This window comes from Chiloscyllium plagiosum, unplaced genomic scaffold (assembly GCF_037043375.1).
Source record: "Chiloscyllium plagiosum isolate Xiang-an unplaced genomic scaffold, Cpla_swu_hap1 HiC_scaffold_13, whole genome shotgun sequence".
In the NCBI taxonomy this organism is placed as follows: domain Eukaryota; kingdom Metazoa; phylum Chordata; class Chondrichthyes; order Orectolobiformes; family Hemiscylliidae; genus Chiloscyllium; species Chiloscyllium plagiosum.
Genome location: NW_028270151.1, coordinates 15075039 through 15095246, shown reverse-complemented (window position 1 = coordinate 15095246; position 20208 = coordinate 15075039). Strand labels below are relative to the sequence as shown.

Sequence of the window (20208 nt, the reverse complement as noted above, 5' to 3'; positions counted from 1 at the left end):
ATTGATCTAGTCCCATTTGCCAACACTTGGCCCATATCCCTCTAAACCTTCCTATTCATATACCCATCCAGATGCCTTTTAAATGCTGTAATTGCACCAGCCTCCACCACTTCCTCTGGCAGCTCATTCCATACACGCACCACCCTTTGCGTGAAAAGGTTGCCCCTTAGGTCCTTTTAATATTTTTCCCATCTCACCCTAAACCTATGTCGTCTAGTCCTGGACCTTGTCTATTTACCCTATCCATGTTCCTCATGATTTTATAAGGTCACCCCTCAGCCTCCAATGCTCCAGGGAAAATGTGGTTGACTCTTAACTGCCCACTGGGCAATTAGGGATGGGCAATAATTACTGGCCTAGGCAGCAATGCCCACATTCCATGAATGAAAAAAAAGACTGGTTTGCTTTGTTTTTATTGCCTTGATATCATGTGATATCATGTTTAGTGATCTCCATACTTGTACTCAGAGATGCCATTATTCCTCTAACGTCCCATAAACTTACACCTTCCTGGTAATAAACCAGTGTTTTTCTTTGTTTTTAAATTTTTAAAATTAATTTGTGGAATGTGGGCATTGCTGACTGGGCTAGGGTTTATTACCCATCGCTAGTCACCCTTGAGAAGGGGGTGGTGAGCTGCCCTCTTGAACCACTGTTGTCCATGTGCTATATGTAGATCCACAATGTCATCAGGGAGGGAATTCCAGGATTTTGACCCACCAACAGTGAAGGAACGGTGATATATTTCCAAGTCAGGGATGATGAGTGGCTTGGGGGGGAATCTGCATGTGGTGGTTTTCCCATGTATCTGCTGCCCTTACCCTTCTAGATGGTCGTGGTCATAGGTTTGGAAGTTGCTGTCTAAGGATTTTTGACAAATTTCTGCAGGGCCTCTTATAGATAATACACACTGCTGCTACTGAACGTTGATGGTGGAGGGAGTGAATGTTTGTAGGTGCGGTACCAAATCAAGCGGGCTGCTTTGTCCTGGATGCACTGCTCAAATCTTGCCATGGTGCTTGGTGGAATTTGAGTTCAATTAATTAATTAGTGTCAGTAAATTAATAAACTGGTTTCAGTAATGGTGACTATAGACCCATCTTCAATTTTTTTGTTAAAACCCATTAATCACAAATGGCCTATTCGGGACGTTTATCAGCTTGTCTGTGCACATGGAACTCCAGACCCACAACAATGTGGTTGTCTCAGAACTGATCTCTGAAATGGCCTAGCAAAGCCTTTCTATTCAGTAGAAGCCAGCTTAGCTCGTGACACCTTCATCCTGTGAAAGAATACAATACAAGTAAATCAAACAAAGAAAAGAGGATGCCAGAGAAACTCAGCAGATCTGGCAGCACCTGTGGAGCGTTAACATTTCAAGTCCAGTGGAGCTCCCAGTATCCGCAGATTTCTGCTTCATTTGAGAAAAGCAGCCACGTAAGTGATAATGTGGGATTTGAATGGGTTGGCTTGGCTGAGAGCAAATTTAGATTAGATTACTTACAGTGTGGAAACAGGCCTTTGGCCCAACAAGTCCACACCGACCCGCCGAAGCGTAACCCACCCAGACCCATTCCCCTATATTTACCTCTTCACCTAACACTACGGACAATTTAGCACGGCCAATTCACCTAACCTGCATATTTTTGGATTGTGGGAGGAAACCGGAGCACCCGGAGGAAACCCACACAGACAGTCACCTGAGGCGGGAATTGAACCCCGGTCTCTGGCGCTGTGAGGCAGCAGTGCTAACCACTGTGCCACCGTGCCACCCACTTGTGGGTGCGACATGAAATAAACGTGATTGCACTATTTGCTAATTATTTACACAGAGCTGGTGCAATTCAATTTCTGGGCGTTGATATGCCCCCAGTACATTGAGAGCTCTTCATTCAGACCTTCAGGATGTATAGCAACTTCAGTGTAGCATGGTGGCTCAGACATTTGCACTGCTACCTCACAGTATCCAAAACCTGGGTTCAATTCCACCTTGGGCCACTGTCTGTGTGGACTTCCTGTACTTTCAGCTGACAAAGATGAGGAAAGAAACTCACTTGAATGTTTCTGAGTTATGAAAGTGACAGGTTCATTAAGTACATTATGAGAGAGGTTATGGAAGTGGCCAGTGGCAATTGCTTTGTAAAAGAATTTATTTTATTTCTTCTGGAGAAAGAAACGACAGAGAAGGGACACTTTATAAGTGGGAGATAGTGAGGACTGCAGATGCTGGAGATCAAAGTCAATAAGTGTGGCGCTGGAAAAGTGTGATTGAACTGGAAAAGACACATTCTTGCAATCAGTGTCATCAGATCCCTGTCTGAGGTTGTCTTGTCTTGGGTTCTACAGCCAGTCATTTCAATTCTCTTTACCATCCTCTTTACCAGCTTCAAACTTCTTCACAGTAAATACTTCAACTAAACCTTAGCTCTGGAGTGGGAATTGAACCCAGAACATTCTGACTTGGAGATAAGTGCTACCTACAGAGAAGCATTACAGAGGAAGACTGAACAAAACTGTGTGAAAATCCCCATGCTTTCAAATTATCTGCAAAAATCGAACAACTTTAGCGGACTCTTTGTCCACCCTTCCAAGTACTCAATCTGCAGTGTAAGCAGGGCCCTACCACTGATACCCGGCACCCACAAATATTTCCTTGCTATCTTGGCATTCCTTCATTTTCAACCTGTTCCCCGATTTAGTCAATGTTCAGTCAGCCTCAGAGGCTCTTTGCAGTGCATTCAGTTCCCACTGAAGTGCAGATAGGAACATTTATTATAATTTCAAGATCCTTTTTGTGTGGATGTGCAATCAGAGAATGAAAACCTAGCAAAATAATATCTCAGAGCTGTCAGTGCAACTATTTCTATCACTATGCATGGTACAGTCATCTTGAAACGACAGCAGCTATTGTGTTACACAGTTGTGCACGATACAGTCAATTAGAAATGTTAGAATAACATTAAGCCCTTATACAGTGCGTCCATCTTGAAGTGCAACCAGGATTTGCTCTCCAGTTCAGTATTTCTCTGGAGCTAGCATGCTGGTTCGACAATTAGTCATGAGCAAAGCAGAATCTGAAACAGCATGCTGCAGGATTGATCTTTCACATTTTCTTACAGACTGATCATTAACCTATCTGTGCAACTGCTTCAGAATTAAAGGGGTAGAGAATGGAGAACCTTTCTTTGAAACTTGCTGTGATCTGGAATACACCGCCCCCCTGGGCAGATCCAGTGGTAACTTTCAAAACAGTCTTAGATATATCGAATCTTAAAGCTGTACAGCATGGAAACAGCTGTACAGCTGTACAACTCGTCCATGCCGGCCAGAATCCTAAATTAATCTAGTCCTATTTGCCAGCATTTGGCCCATATCCCTCTAAACCCTTCCTATTCATGTACCCATCCAGATGCCTTTTAAATGTAATTGTATTAGCTTTCACCACTCCTTCTGGCAGCATGTTCCATACATGCACTACCCTCTGCATGAAAAAGTTGTCCCTTAGGTCCCTTTGAAATCTTTCCTCTCCCTTAACCCTATGCCATGTAAGTTTGGACTCCCCTACACCAGGGAAAAGACCTTGGCTGTTACCTTATTGTTCCCAACCATCACACCCCGCCCACCCCCCCAAATTTAAACTTGCAATACAGAAATGATATAACTGTTAAAATTCAAGAGGTAAAGAACTATCCCTGAAGTCACTATTTAAAGTAAAAATTAACAACTACCTCTATAAAGTCAGCCCTCAGCCTCTGATGCTCCAGGGAAAATAGCTCCAGCCTATTCAGCCTCTCCCTATATTTGAAGAAGGTTAACTTATTGGGCTACAGGAAGAAGCAAGGGATACCTCTTTTAAAGAGCTAGCATGAGTACAATGGACTAAATGGCCTCTATCGCTGCTCTGTAATTCCATGAAGTGAATGCACAGTGTACCAACCTGTTTGGTTTTCCAGCCACACCAATTTACTCTGTGAGATGGATCCCAGCAACATTAAAAGTCTGAATTCATTCAAAACTAGTGGGTGTAGCTTCAAAACAGCCAAGTGTGCCCAATGCTGATTCTAGTTGGTCACCCTCCTTCCTGTCAGAGTTCAATCATACTGAACCAGTGATGTGTAAGTTGTGTAAGTACATGACAAAATAAAGTTCTAGAGGGATATGCTGATGGGGTTAGATTAAGTTACAAATCACACAACACCGGGTTATAGTCCAACAGGTTTGATTAGAAGCACTAGCTTTCGGAGCGACATTCCTTCATCAGGTGGTTGCCAGGAGCAGCACTCCGAAAGCTAGTGCTTCTAATGAAACCTGTTAGGCTATAACCTGGTGTCGTGTGATTTGTAACTTTGTACATCCCAGTCCAACACCGGCACGTCCACATCATGACTACAATTTCAGTTTCCGATTTATTTCGCAATGTCATTATCACTGTAATATGGGAAATGCAGCTGCCCGTCTGCACACTGAAGAGCCCCCACATTGAGCACAATGTGGTAAAGACTGGATAAGCTGCCTTTATGATGTTGGTTGAGGAATAAATATTGACCGGTCTCCCCCTGTTCTTCTTCATAACTGTGCTATGGGATTTTTTTGTTTTACTTTTGAGGGTCCCCAGTTTATTGATTTATCTGGAAGATGGCACCTCTGATGGTGTAACATGTCCTCAGTACTCAGTGTCAGCTTTTAGAGATTTTTTTTCTCAAATTGCAGTGGGACTTGAACTTTTGCCTTGGGAGTGAAAGTGTTTTATCAAACATGCCGTGGCTGACAAAGAAGGATGCCATTTGGCCTATTGTTCATATGCTAGCTAATTGATTTAGTATCTTGGGTTTGGAAACTGGGCCCTAAATTTTACTAAAGACAGAGTAATTCTCAATTCTTGCAAAAATTGGAGGAGGACAGAATCTGGAAGATGCTGCTCTGAACACAGCACCTACCATTTTCACAAGGAAGAGTGTAGTTGGGGTGGATGCTAATTTCCATGTCCCTGATTCAAGAAAGAAATTGCACGTGTTAAAACTGATTTTCACTATTGGGAGGTTGAAATGTGAATTAGACAATTATTATAGGTGGTAATAGAGGATCTAAAAGTGACAGAAACCTTTGGAGATGTAGGATACCATCCTGGAGAAGAAGGTACTCTTTTGGAGCTGGTTCCAGGACACATTTGGAGAAGTCAGGTGCCCTTTGAGTGAGGGATGCTGCCCTTTGCAAATGGTAAGATGCTCTTAGGACTGCTAAAAATAGACATGTATGTGTGTAAAAAGTGAATAAACACATTGAAACTGTCAAGCTCATTGAAGCTGTAAAGGGAACTGTAAAAGGGAACTGTCAACAGAACTGTCAAAGGAGATATTGAAACAAGGCATTTCAAACTTCTGCCCTTTAACTATTTTAAGAAATGTCTGCCCTGTTAAAAAAATCAGTGCTTACTATTTAATTCGGTTTATTAACATAATCCTCAGGGCTATAATTACAGGACTGATTTGCATGACGGATTTCACAACCCTTCATTATTACAATGGGGTGTTTGTCAGTACACAGTTTCAATGACAGCTCCCAGTGATGGTGCACTCATTAAAGTGGAATTATGATTTGCAATTGTTTGTTCTTAAAATGGATCGGTTTGTTCTTATAATGGATTGAAGGAAATTAAATGCGGTGTTTCTGTTTAGCCATGAGAGTAGCTTTACTTTGCAGTAGTGAATTCATTAGTAGGCACCTCGTCACTCCAAATAATCTTAGCAAGGGTCCTGATGTCTGTCCTTGATAGATACAGGGTGAGTTGGCATGGTAACTGTAAAGATAAAAGGTATGGAGGAGGCAAGTTTTGGCATCAGGCTATAAAGCCATTGTGATAGATAGAAGGGCATACTTTGGCATGAAGGTTCAGGGGATGGGTGGTAGGTCATAGTGGGCGGCACGGTGGCACAGTGGTTAGCACTGCTGCCTCACAGCGCCTGAGACCCGGGTTCAATTCCCGCCTCAGGCGACTGACTGTGTGGAGTTTGCACGTTCTCCCCGTGTCTGCGTGGGTTTCCTCCGGGTGCTCCGGTTTCCTCCCACAGTCCAAAAGATGTGCAGGGTCAGGTGAATTGGCCATGCTAAATTGCCCGTAGTGTTAGGTAAGGGGTAAATGTAGGGGTATGGGTGGGTTTCGCTTCGGCGGGTCGGTGTGGACTTGTTGGGCCGAAGGGCCTGTTTCCACACTGTAATCTAATCTAATCTAATCTAATCTAATCATAGGTTAGAATGGAAGATATGAGGGCCATGAGATTTAGTTGGCCACATGATGTAGCATGCTTTGGCAGGGAAGGGATATAGGAAATGTGTAGTTGGCGAGGACAGCTTTATGATTCAAAGTGTTTTTTTTTCAAATTTCGACACAGATCAGTGAACCAAAGAAGGCCAGCCTGCCAGTTCAGCACTGCATCTGGCAATACAGCCTTTTTTTAAATTCATTCATGGGATGAGGGCAGCACTGGCCAGGCCAGCATTTATTGCCCAGAGGGCAATTAAGAGTCAACTATAATTCTGTGGATCTGGAGCCACATGTAGGCTAGACCAGGTAAGGAGGTAGATTCCTTTCCTAAAGGACGTTAGTGAACTAGATGGGTTTTACCAATCAGTAATGGATTCACAGTCATTGTAAGACTCTTAAATTCCAGATTTTTTTTAAGTGACTTCAAATTATGCCACCTGCCGTGGTGGGATTCAAACCCAGGTCCCCAGATCATTACTTGGGTCACTGGAGTAACAGTCTAGTGCTAATAGCGCTAGGCCATTGCCTTCCTTTAACTTAGCTAAGAACAAGAATTGCTCAGACCTGCTCAGAACGAGAATTCACCAATTATCCAGTTCAGGTTTGCAAAGTTGGGAATCATCCAAGATCTTCACTCCCGACCCAGGAGTGAAAATCCAGGCCCCAGGTGTAAATGGATCTCCGCTACTTCTGTACAATTGCTGCATTATGACCAGCGATTTCTTTTCCACATAGGCACTACGGAAGATTCTGTTTGGAACAGCATTTCAAGTTTTCAGTTATGAATGGAAGAAATCCCACTTTAAATTCCGAGATCCCTATTCAGATCTGGCATATGCCCTGGAGGCAGAGAGGGTGAGTAAAATTGTTCAAAATCAATTGGTTTTATTGGGGTCATCCATGTGTCTCCACACACAGAAACCCATTACCATGTCTAAAGTCATAAAGCTAAACTATCATCCACAATTTAGAACAAAGAATTCTGACATGGAATTTGGGTGCCGCTGTCATACTCAGCACTTGTTGCTCCATCCCTAATTGCCCTTGACCTGAGCAGCTTGATAGGCTATTTCAGAGGGCAGCTAAGAGACCATTAAAGGTGGCACGGTGGCTCAGTAGTTAGTACTGCTGCCTCACAGCACCAGGGACCTGGGTTTGATTCCAGCCTGGGGCGACTGTCTGTGTGGAGTTTGCATATTCTATGTGCAGGTTAGGTGAATTGGCCATGCCAAATTGCCCATAATGTTGAGGGGTGTGTAGGCTAGCTGCATTAGTCAGGGGAATGGGTTGGGGTGGACTTGGTGGGTCAAATGGTCTGTTTCCACACAGGAGGGATCCTAATTGTAATTACCTTGCTGTGGGTCTGGAGTCACACATAGGACAGACTTCCCTTCCTAACTGAAAGAGTTTTAGAGCAATCAATGAGAATTTGAGTCCAGCACTGTTGAGACGTGGGGCAGAATCTTCAGGCAACGTGAACTATGCTGAGACTTAAGGCAGAATCTCACTTGAAATCTAACTCTTTCTCAACATCAGGAACAATTTGCTCCATCAGCAGCAATTGCCAGTTCAGAGGGCTTAGAGCTTGATAAATGTCTTATCCAAATGCACCAAACAAGCTGGATATTGAGAAATCTCATCATGTAACTTTGAGTGGGTACCTGGTAACTTTTTTTGGGGGGTGGGGGGTGGGGTGGAGGGGGGCTCCATGTTTTCCACCACCAAATGGCATGAATCAAGGCAGGATCCTCAGACACCAACCACTCACACCCTTTCTTATCCAGAGACATTGGCATATGACAACTGCTAGCCCTTACAACCATTATGGCACCGTTCCAATCCATTTGTAGTCTGCTTAATTAACAGAGTACCAGCATTGGGGAGCCAGTGGCCTAGTGGTTTTTTTTTTTACTAGACTTTTAATCCAGAAACTCGGTTATTTTACTGGGGACCTGGCTTCAAATCTTGCCACAGCAGATGGTGGAATTTAATTTTTCAATAAAGAATCTGGGATTAAGCATCCAAAGATGACCAGAAAATCATTGTCGATGGTTGGGAAAAACCCGTTTAGGAAATCTGCCATCCTTATCTGGTCTGGCCTACATGTGACTCCAGACCCACAATAATGTGGTTGACTCTTAACTGCCCTCTGGGCAATTAGGGATGGGCAACAAATGTTGCCCCACATTCTGTGAGTGAACGAAACAAAAGATTGCAGCAAGGGCAGTAGTGGGGTGTGGAACCTCCTGCCTCCAACAGCAGTAGACTCGCCATCTTTAAGGGCATTTAAATGGTCATTGGAAAAACATATGGAGGAAAATGGAATAGTGTAGGTTAGATGGGCTTCAGATTGGTTCCACAGGTTGGCACAACATCGAGGGCCAAAGGGCGCTGTAATGTTCTTTGTTCTATGTTCTATAGCTGTAAGGATTCTTTGAAAGCAGGGACAGACACCCAACATGTGACTTGAAACAGACTGCATGTCAGTGATGTTCATTTACTATCCTTACATAGCGCATACCTGCCGGTGTGCAGCGTCCATGCCTGGCCTTGTCCTATTGTGTCATTCCTGTTAGCACTTCCACCAGAGCCAAAGGCAATCAGTAGTGCCTTATTGACATTGTGCTCTTTCACACTGACTCACAGATGGGCTACTTGTCTTGCTAGTTACTAGGGTCCCATCCAGAGGTTGGATGTCTGTATGAACGGCATTCGAGGAGTCAACCTGACCGCCCCCTCAACGTGTACCATCTGCCTGTGTGGCAAATACATGGCACCAAATGGTTGTGTCAGAAACCAGCTGGGGTTTAGCCCTCAGTCCAGTTGGGGTGGGGAGAGGACACTGTCGGGTCAAGAGGTCCTGTTGCCATCATTCACAGGCACAGTCCGGCAGCTTGCCCACTGATCCGTCTCTGTACGATCTGGGCAGTGAGCAGCAGTCAGTCCTATACGGCCAGCATGCAGGCAGTAGCATGTGTGAGCAAACTGCTCAGGGCTCAGCTGAGTCATGTCTATGAGCTGCTTGTGGTTTGGGGTGAATGTAGCCCTCAGAGGGTCCATACAGAAAAGTACAGAGGGTATCTGAAAGGGGTAGTTGGGGGATTACTGCTAAAATGTGTGGGGAGGGTGGGGGATTGAGTTGGGGGGAGCTTGGGGCATTAAGTATGGGGTGGTCAAGACTGGAGGTGAGGAAGCAGGTATGATTGTGGAGGTGGAAACAAGGACAGTGATGTAGGGCATCTCAAGGTGCACAAAGGGTGGGCCGAATAGCATCGGAGGGTACGATACATTGGAAATGGTGAACACCATATCTTCCTCCAGGGGAGCATAGAGGGGCATCATTAACATGTAATGTCATGACTCACAGAGAATAGCTGGAGGCTATTGGTGTAGTGTGGGGTAAAAGGGGAGGTTCAGAAGGGGTAGCTGATGACCAGGCAGTTCCTTCTGGGATGTTAGTCTCTGTGTGGGTCTTGCTAAGAAGATGGATGCAGGAGGAGCAGGGCTGACCCCAATCCCAGCATCAAGAGCAGGACACCATGGAGAATGAGGTGTTCTGGAAGGAGTCACAACCATAAGTTTCCTCAGGATATGGAGGGCCCACAGCAGGAACAGCCCATTCTCCCTCTCCTGGGGGTGGGCAAGTCTCAGTGGTAATCCAGGCTGTGTACTTGAATGACCTGAGTCCTGTGGAAGTGGAGGACCATCCTCTTCCTGTGAAGGTCCTGATTCACTTTGTTTCCCCATGACAAGGTCAGTGCTGCAGCCCGGGCCGTAGGTTAGATTAGATTACTTACAGTGTGTAAACAGGCAGTTTGGCCCAACAAGTCCACACCAACCCGCCACCCACCCAGACCCATTCCCCTACATTTACCCCTTCATCTAACATTATGGGCAATTTAGCATGGCAAATTCACCTGACCTGCACATTTTTGGATTGTGGGAGGAAACTGGAGCACCCAGAGGAAACCCACGCTGACACGGGGAGAATGTGCAAACTCCACACAGAGAATCGTCTGAGGCAGGAATTGAACCCGGGTCTCTGGCACTGTGAGGCAGCAGTGCTAACCACTGTGCCACCGTGCCGCCTACAGGCTTCAGGAACATATCTGGCATCCCCTCCCCAACCCCCACCTCTGCCCCCCCCCACCAAAAGGCAGAGTGCCACCCACTGCGCACACATGGCACTGAGAGCGCAGTAATACAACACCGTGGAATTCATCAGCAGGAAAAGATTCCATTCCATTCATATCCAGGTGATCTGTGATCACCGTTTCCACGTCCTGAAGGTGTGTGCCCACTCCCCTGGCAGCTGCCAGAACTCCTACATCCTGGAGAACTGTTATGTTCCTGCTGGGTTTGAGCGTCCAGGTGTCTTTGCAAGGCTGGTTACTGGGGAATGATGGGTACCTACTGCAACCATGCCTCACAAGACCATTGTGTAACCCCCAGCACAGATGCAATGCTGCCTATGCCTTGGGCAAGCCCCAAGATGGAGAAGATGGTGGGGTTCCACTGCTTTCACCAGTCTGGCTTTAGGGGTCAGAGAAACCACCACTGGAATCCAGACAGTGTGCTGTGCCTGGCACAACTGGAGCAGGAAGTGAGGTGACATCATAGAGTCATAGAGATGTATAGCATGGAAACAGACCCTTCGATCCAATTTATCTATGCCGACCAGATATCCTAATCCAATCTAATCCCATTTGCCAGCACTTGGTCCATATCTCTCTAAATCCTTCCTATTCATATACCCATCTAAATGCCTCTTAAATGCTGTAATTGTACCATCCTTCACCACTTCCTCTGGCAGCTCATTCCATACACGCACCACCCTCTGTGTGAAAAGGTTGCCCCATAGGTCTCTTTTATATCTTTCCCCTCTCACCCTAAACCCTTTAGTTCTGGACTTCCCAATCCCAGGGAAAAGACTTTGCCTATTTACCCTATCCATGCCCCTCATAATTTTATAAACCTCTATAAGGTTAATCCTCAGCCTCCAATGCTCCAGGGAAAACAGCCTTAGACTATTCAACCCCTCCCTATAGCTCAAATCCTCCAACCCTGGCAACATCCTTGGAGATCTTTTCTGAACCCTTTCAAGTTTCACAACACGGTTACATGTTAGATGCTGGGGAGCTGGGGGAGGCGGAACAGTCATCCGAAAAGGAAGAGAAGGTGGAGATTGAGGGCGTGGAAGCTCTCCTTGTGGATGCCAGAGCTCAGCAGCATCAGGCACCACAAGACAGACAGGAGTTGACTGACATCCTGCCCCAACCCCTAACCCCGCAACCCTCTCCGCCCACCCTCCTCTACCCCGGTCCCAGTCACTCAGAGCTGGGTGAAGCAGACAATCATGGAATGTAAAACAGTCATCGCTCACGATGCAGCTCCTGATTTACATTGTGGGGGTGAACCGCCCCCTCCAGTCATTTTGTTTGAGTTCATTTTTGCCAGCTGTAAATTAACACTCCTATTTGGAATTGTCTGATTGATCTCCAGATGTGATGTTCCTCTACTGGACAAAGACCAGATATATGCCCATGGGCATTGAGGACAGGGTAGCAGTGATTTCAAGGGAACGTTTAGACAGCGTGTAGCTATGGACAGGTAAACTAGGTGGTTAAACAGCAGTGAGGGTGAGAGAATGGGGAGTGCCAACAAAGCCACATATGTGCCGTGAGTAGCGTGGCTTGGTGTTTGCAGTGCCATTATGTTGTTGGTAAGGGGCAATGCTGTGTGCCAATGAATGTCCAGGTGTACCATGGCCTTTTAAAGATGGTACAGATGCAAAGGATACTGTATTTTCAGTGGACATCAGGGCAAATGATGAGTTGTTCTATGAACGATGATGAAAGTATGGGGCTACTATCGGATTCCATAAGTGGGTAGGCAGTTAATGAGGCACGTTTGGTAAGATACGATGAGAAATCTCACTGGATCTCACAGCAAAAAAACCCCTCTATAATAAGGTCAATGTAGCTTGCTCTTTGCCAAAAAGAAAAATATAGATTCAGTTAGAGCTGTACTCAACTTAAACACCACCAGTATCCATGATGGGATTCAAACCCAGGCCCCAGATAACTGGCTTGGGCCTTGAGATGCTAACCCACTGATATTACCACTATGTTACCAAGTCTCCTGCTATCAAATGTAGACTCCAGAATAAATGTTAAACTTCATGCCTGAGCATTAACTTGCATTATGGATTGCTCACCTTTATAGGAACATACCTGATTTTCATTTCTATTGATTCAGAATGCCAGATTTACACTCTGTCATGACTACTGACCCTAACTCCTGACAGCTTATGGGCAAATAAAACTCTTAAATTACAACATGTATTTCTAAAAGAGGCCTGATACAACCAAAGTGATAATCCCATTGTGCCACAAGATCCTTCAGTTTAACCAGCCTGTGCTGATTAATTTGTTCTATTGATTTCCTTCCAATCTTTTCTCATCTACATCTATCATTGCAACCTATTCCCTTTGCGCTCAAGCACTTCCTGTTAACTGCGTAAATACAATTCATTTCAGCAGTGTCAACTTCCACATTCTTTGAGAAAGAATTTTTTTCAGAATTTCCAATTAAGTTTCGTCATCCAGTTGGTAAAGGTTGCGGTTTGATAGTCTAAAAGCACCCATTTATCTGGAGCAATATTGGATATAAGAGCAGGAGTAGGCTTTTCAATCACCATGGTGGCTCAGTGGTTAGCACTGCTGCCTCACAGCTCCAGGGAACCCAGGTTCAACTTCACCCTCGAGTGACAGTGTGGTGTTTGCATATTCTCCCTGTGTGCGTTTCCTCTGGGTGCTCCAGTTTCTTCCCACAGTCCAAAGATGCACAGGTTAAGTAGATTAGCCATGGGAAATGATGGGAGTGGTTCTGGGCGGGATCCCTTTAGAGGGTGGCTGAATGGCCTGCTTCCCCTTATAGGGATTCCATGATTCACCAGGCCTTCTCTGTCCATTCAAACAGATTGTGGACTTGACACCATTTTTCTCCACATCCCTTGGTGTCATTGTTTCCAGAAATCTATTGAATTCAGCCTTGAATCTACTCGATAATTGACTCTCCACAGCCCTCTATGATAGAGAACTTCTAAAATTCCCTGGGTAGAGAATCTTAATCCTAAACGCCCCGTTCCTTATTCTGGGACCATGTCCATCTGTTCTATTCTCACCATCCACTGGAAACAGCTAATGTTATGTTTAAGTGTGATTAGTAGGACTGCAATATGTTAAAACAAGGCTGATAAGATTGATGTTTCTTAAAATTGTTCATTCTTTTTGAAGGGTGGCATCAGGTCTATTCAGATGGCTGTGCAAGCACATATTCTCAAGTACTTGCTGTTCACCAGAAACAGTGAATTGGAAAGCCAGAACATTAAATGGTAAAATAAAGCTCTCATCTTGACTTATTGGTCAATGTTCAAGAATAATTTTGAAATGTTATTGGTTGCTTTCAATGAGTTTTGAGATGTTTCGATCCCAGCTGAGTTAGGGGCATTTCTTAAGGCCCAAGGGAATACTGCAGGGACCATGCAAGCAGCTAGCATTGGGAAGGCTAGAGAAACCTAGCAGGGACTGAAAATGTGTCTTCAACTCTGTTTCTCTCTCCACAGATACTGGCAGACCTGCTGGGTTTCTCCAGCATTGTCTGTGTTTGTTTCAGATTTCCAGCACCTGCAGTATTTTGGAGGGTGCAAGGGATATCCCAGGGGAGTACATCTCAAACAGACATATATTAGAAATAAGATTATCAGTCCTCCTGTATTAACTGCAATGTCCAAGGATTAAATAGAAATCTCTTCTGAGCAACACAGAGGGAAAAGATTTTCGGAGAAAGTAAGGACTGCAGATGCTGGAGATCAAAGTCGAAAAGTGTGATGCTGGAAAAGCACAGCAGGTCAGGCAGCATCCGAGGAGCAGAAGAGTCAATGTTTCGTGCATAAGCTCTTCATCAGGGATGTGTGTCATATCTGTGTGTCAAATGTTAGTCAGTCTGTGAAATTCTTTATTGTAGGGAGTTATGGAGGCTGGATCATTCAGTATATTCAAGACTGAGATAGATTTTTAATCGGTAAGGGTTATGGGGAAAAGGCAGGAAAGTGCAGATAAGGATTATCAAATCAATCATGATCTAGGTTAAAGATCACACAACACCAGGTTATAGTCCAACAGGTTTATTTGGAAGCACTACTTTTCAGAGCGCTGCTCCTTCATCCGGTGGTTGTGGAGTATAAGATCATAAGACACAGAATTTATAGCAAAAGTTGACAGTAACTGAACTTATATATTGAAAAAGATCTGGATTGTTTGTTAAGTCTCTCATCTTTTAGAATGACCATGTTGGTTTCAGTTCTTCCGTATGTAAATCGCAGAACTTTTTCAAAGTTACATTGTCAAGTGAACTTTAACAATTGATGTCATGTCAGCCCAGATAATGCATTGAAGATGTGAAGTGCCCTGTGTGAGGCTGTCTGTTCCCTAATGTTCAGACTGATTCTAATTGAAAAAATGGATTTACAGAACCTTATATGGCTTCATGCAGTTTTTGAGCAAAGTAAAATATAATTCTGCAAGTACAAATTCACCCCACAAACTTATGTGTATGTGGGCATTTCGGTGTGTGTGGCGGGGTGGGAGGTGGGCTTGTTATGAGTGTCTGTGAGAGAGTGTGTGCATGTGTGTGAGTGTAAAGGGGTATAACTCTGTAACAGGGTGCATGTGAGTGTGGGAGTGTATGTATGAGCATATGAGAGAGAGCTTGTGTATGAGAGAGGATCTGTGTGTGTGTGTGCGCGTGCGTGTGTGTGTTTGGGCGTGTGTGTATGTGTATTTGGGCATGTGTATGTGCGTGTCTGTGCCTGTGTCTGTCTGTCTGTCTGTCTGTGAGTGTGCGTCTATCTGTGTGTGTATGTATATATATAGTGCAATGGGGTCACCTTGGGGTCACCCAAGATCCCAGTTGAGGCCATCCCCATGGGTACCGAACTTGGCTATCAGCTTCAGCTCGGCCGCTGTGTGTTGTTGCCTGTCCCAAAGTCTGCCTTTGAGAACGGTCATCAGAAGGTCTGAGGCCGAATGTCCCGGGCCACTGAAGTGTTCTCCGACTGGGAGAGAAGACTCCTGTCTGTTGATTGTTCTGCCGTGTCCATTCATTCGTTGCTGCAATCTCTGCTCGGTCTCACCAAAGTACCATGCCTCAGTACATCCTCGCCTGCAGCATATGAGATAGACGATGTTGGCCAAGTCACATGAGTACCTGCCGCGTACACCGTGGGAGGTGTCCCCACGCCTAACGGTGTCCACAACCACCTGATGAAGGAGCAGTACTCAGAAAGCTAGTGCTTCCAAATAAACCTGTTGTCTATGACCCTGGTGATATGTGACTTTTAACCTTGTACACCCCAGTCCAACACCAGCATCTCCAAATCTATGATCTATGCTCCCTCTAAGCCAGGTTACTGTGTAGCTGCTCAGAGGTGTGTTCATATTCAGTTCTGTAAGTAATTGTTATGCTTCAACCTTGGAGGACCCCAGGAGGTATTAGGGGGAACATAGACCATGATCTCATTGAATGGTGGAGCAGACTTGATGGGCTGAATGGCCTATTTCTACTCCTTAGTCTTACAGTCTTATCGTGATGTCTCATTTCTTTTTTTGTTTTCAATAATCATTTTGGTTAACTGGGTAGTAAAAATATCAAAGGCAAGTGGGGGGGGCAACGTAAAAAGACTGTTTGGAGGGACAGATGGGAAGTCATGCAGTGAAACCTCCAGAAATATGCCCATCCTTAGTTAGTGTCCCCCTGGTTAGAATCAGAGCAAGGAGACAGTGGGTTGCATCTTGAGGCTGCAGGAGGAATAGGTGCTCTTGAAGGTCAGATATGCGCCAGGCATAGGTAGGCAACCAGAGGAATGGCCTCAAGGCAGCATCAAGGCTGCTGGACTGACCTGCACTACTGCGAGAGAGGAAGATGGGCATTGGAGCAGGAATCCCACTCCCATCGTCCAATGGGAGTGACCTGGCAGACAGCCAAAGCAAAAGCACCTTCTCCCAACTGGGGGGGATGTGGTAAATAAATTGCTTTAATTAGGTGCCCGTCTCTTCTGTGCAAGAGATCATACCATTGAGGCATTCCTGACATTGCAAAATATTCCATCCTGGAGAGAGGTGGTTGGGCTTTCCTCCCAATGCCTGCCACCAACATCGCTCATCTACTGGTCTGCCTCCAGAGGATAAAATCCAGCTCAGCATAATTAACATTGAGTCAAATAATGATTGACTTTGTCTGTTTCTGAGGTGCTAAAGCACCCATGTAGTAACTAACCCTTTAGTTACCATGCGCTACTTGTTGGTCACAGTTGGAGTGATTGCAGCTGGTGCCTTACATTTTCCTGCATTCTCTCACAGCCTGCTTGGAGTGAACCATAAAGGACAAGAAAGTGCACTGGCAGCTGCACTCTCTGACATTCTGTGGACTGCAGGGGAAGGAGCCGGGAGCTTTGTTTGTTTGGTGACCACTGACTGCTATTTTGCCCCGACAATCGACTACAAAATGGACAGCTACACGGAGAGAGTAAGAGTTAGCACTCAAACATGCGAATCACACAATTAACAGGTCTCTCTTTAATTTGAATAACTTACATTTTCTAAGCTCTGCGAACTTTGCCACTTTTAAACGAGACACCAAACCCAAGACCAAGTTTGCCTGCTCAGTTGGCCGATAAATATGACTTAACACTTTTGAGGAATCCAGAGACTCAGCGCTCCATCAAAGATCGATCCCATTGCAATCTGTCTTACCCTAAGAATTGGCATATAAGTTTACATGCACGCTATCCAGTGTACAGTTAAGCAATTCTCATGTTATTTAGTGTAACGTTTTCTATGATTTAGCCTGTAGCTTTTTAAAAATTCATCCAGAGATGTGGACATCACTAGGAGGGTCAAAATTTCCTACCTGTCCTTAATTGCCCTCAAGAAAGTGGTAGGGAGCTGCTTTTGTGAGCTGCTGCAGTGGTGGAGGCACACCCACAGTCCTGTTAGAGAGTTACCTCAAGATAACTCTGTCCATCGTTTGGAGGAGTCAGTGTTGGACTGTGGTGGACAAAGTTAAAAATCACACAACACCAGGTTATAGTCCAACAGGTTTATTTGGATGCACTGGTTTTCAAAGCTCTGCTCTTTCGACAGGGAGCTGTGAAGCAGGGCCTTGCTTCACAACCACCTGATGATCTGTCCATCATGACTGATCCTGAGAGGAGCTAACTAGAGTTGCAGAGTTATCCTGCTGAATGTCAAAAGGCAATGGTTAGATTCTCTTTTTTCAGAGATGGTCAATGACTGGTGTTTGTGTTGCATGAATGTCAATGTCGGGTCAACAAATTCTGCTCTTGGACAATCAGTTCGGCTAAAAGCTAGAGTTTTTTTGAACAAAGAGAATTTTAATAGTAGGCAGTACAGAATTTCAATAAATGTATAAAACAGGGCAGAAATGTTAGCATGAAATTAGCATGAAATCAAACAATGTGACTCACGAAAGCAGAGCAGGGTAGCAACTTTTTTTTACATATTATAACATTATGGTGTCTTGTATTGATGGAAATAAATGAAACTCATTGTAGTTGGCATTCTGTTACATTCAAATGAAAGTAAATAAATAATTTTAACTATTCAAAGCTAGTCTCAGTTCCAAAAGTATTGTATTATGACATAGATTTCAGATCAGACAGACCTGTACCTTTAAGACAGTTATATGTCCTCAGGATGTGGAGGTGCCGGTGTTGAACTGGGGTGGATAAAGTTAAAAATCAGCTTATAGTCCAACAGGTTTATTTGGAAGTACAAGCTTTTGGAGCACTGCTCTTGTTCTTCCAAATAAAGGTGTTGGACTATAATCTGGTGTTGCGTGCTTTTAAACAGGTCCTCAGGACATGTGAGATCCCACTACAAAGGGATGCGACTCACTTTCAGTCACTCTCTCTGTGTCATGCAGTCAATATAGTCATTCAGTTATGCGCATGTAAAGTAAGCATGGGACCCAGGCTCTGTGTGTATATCTCTGATATTATAGCCTTATAAATAATGTCGTAAATCAACTTTTGAACATCTGTCTCAACAGAGCCTGACTCTTTGTGGCATTTGTTATACAGGCTAACATATAGTAAACCTCAAACTGCAGTTACAAGTATTCACTTCAGAGAGATTAAAGAAATCATAGAATCCTTACAGTGTGGAAACAGGCCATTTGGCCCAACAAGTCCACACCAATCCTCTGAAGAGCGATCCATTCCCCTACCCTATTACTGTACATTTACCCCTGACTAATGCTCCTAATCTACACATCCCTGAACACTAAGGGCAATCTAGCATGGCCAATTCACCCAACCTGCATATCTTTGGGCTGTGGGAGGAAACTGGAGCACTATGCAGATACGGAGAGAATGTGGAAACTCCAAACAGACAGTGACCTGAGGCTGGAATTGAATCTGGGTCCCTGGTACTGTGAGACAGCAGTGCTAACCACTGAGCCACTGTGTTCAAAGTTAAAAGCTAAAAGTAGACTTAATCACAAGGGAAAGCTCCTGGGTTATGCCTTTGAATGTACAACAGAGTGAGTTATTGTTCTTAGAAAAGTTTGATGCTCAGGCTGATTAAGAGAACAATTAATATCATGAAACCAGGAAAACATCTACAGCCGAGTTCATAGATTATAGATCCCATGGTAATGCTAACTCCATTTCACCAGGGTTCTCAATTAAGTTGCCAGGACAATGAGTGAGCCTTTGTGGGAAGTTCTGAAAATGGCAATAAGGGACTTCAATGTCCATCACTGAGAAAGGATCAGCAGTCAAGACAGGTCAATGAAGCTGGTCAATACCTGAAGGACATAGCTGGTAGACTAGATCTGTGGCTAGGGGTAAAGGAGGCAAGAGGGAAACTTGATCTCATCTTCACAAATCTGTCTGCTGCAGAACCATCTGTCCATGACAATATTGTTAAGAGTGACCAATGCACAGTCCTTATGGAGATAAAGTTCAGTTTTCACATTTGCAACACATCTTGTCATGTCACTATCACTGTGCTTCAAACACATCTAGCAACTCAAGGCTGGATGTCTATGTCGAGCTGTGCAGCAAACTGCACTCAAACACAACGTGCAACCACTTGACCCAGGATATCCCTGGGTCCACCACTACAATCAAGCTAGTGTATCGATCTTAGTACAATGGAAAGTGCAGGAGGGTACGCCAGGAGCAGCACTAGGCAGACTCAAAGATAAGATGTCAACCTGGTGAACATACAACACAGGACTAATTGCATGCTCAACAACATTAAGCGATAGACAGGAACAAACACTGAGAATGCTGGAGAAACTCAACAGGTCTGGCAGTATCTCTGGAAAGAGAAACCGAGTTAATGTTTCAAATCCAGGGTGACACTTCTTCAGACATGATAGACAGAGCTAAGTAGTTCCGCAATCGACGGATCAGATTTAAGCTCTGCAGTCCTGCCACATCCAGTGGTGAGTGGTGGTGGACAATTAAACAACTCACTGGAGGAGGAGGCTCCACAAATATACCCATCCTCAATGATGGAAGAGCCCAGCATATCAGTGCAAAAGATAAGGCTTAAGCATTCATAACAATCTTCAGCCAGAAGTACCAATTTGATAATCCATCTCCAGAGGACGCCAGCATCATAGATACCAGTTTTCAGCCAATTCAATTCACTCCATGTGATATCAAGATGCACGAGATGCAGCAAAGACTGTGGTCCTTGACAGCATTCTGGCAATAACACTGAAGACTTGTGCTCCCTTCGCCAAGCTATTCCAGTACAGTTACACCACTGGCATTAACCTAACAATGTGGAAAATCACCCAGGTACGTCCCATAAACAAAAATCAGGACAAATCCACCCCAGCCAATTACC

The 20208-nt window shown here is 44.6% G+C and overlaps 1 protein-coding gene across 1 annotated transcript in view; it reads left to right on the top strand.

Annotated features, from left to right (window-relative positions):
* mindy4b (MINDY family member 4B) overlaps positions 1-20208 on the top strand; it is a 98311-nt gene that overhangs the window by 51054 nt on the left and 27049 nt on the right. Inside the window, exons 5-7 of the mRNA XM_043702744.2 lie at positions 6998-7117; positions 13561-13658; positions 16684-16849. Coding sequence (XP_043558679.2) covers positions 6998-7117; positions 13561-13658; positions 16684-16849 — 384 coding nt within the window. The remainder of the gene's footprint in view (positions 1-6997; positions 7118-13560; positions 13659-16683; positions 16850-20208) is intronic.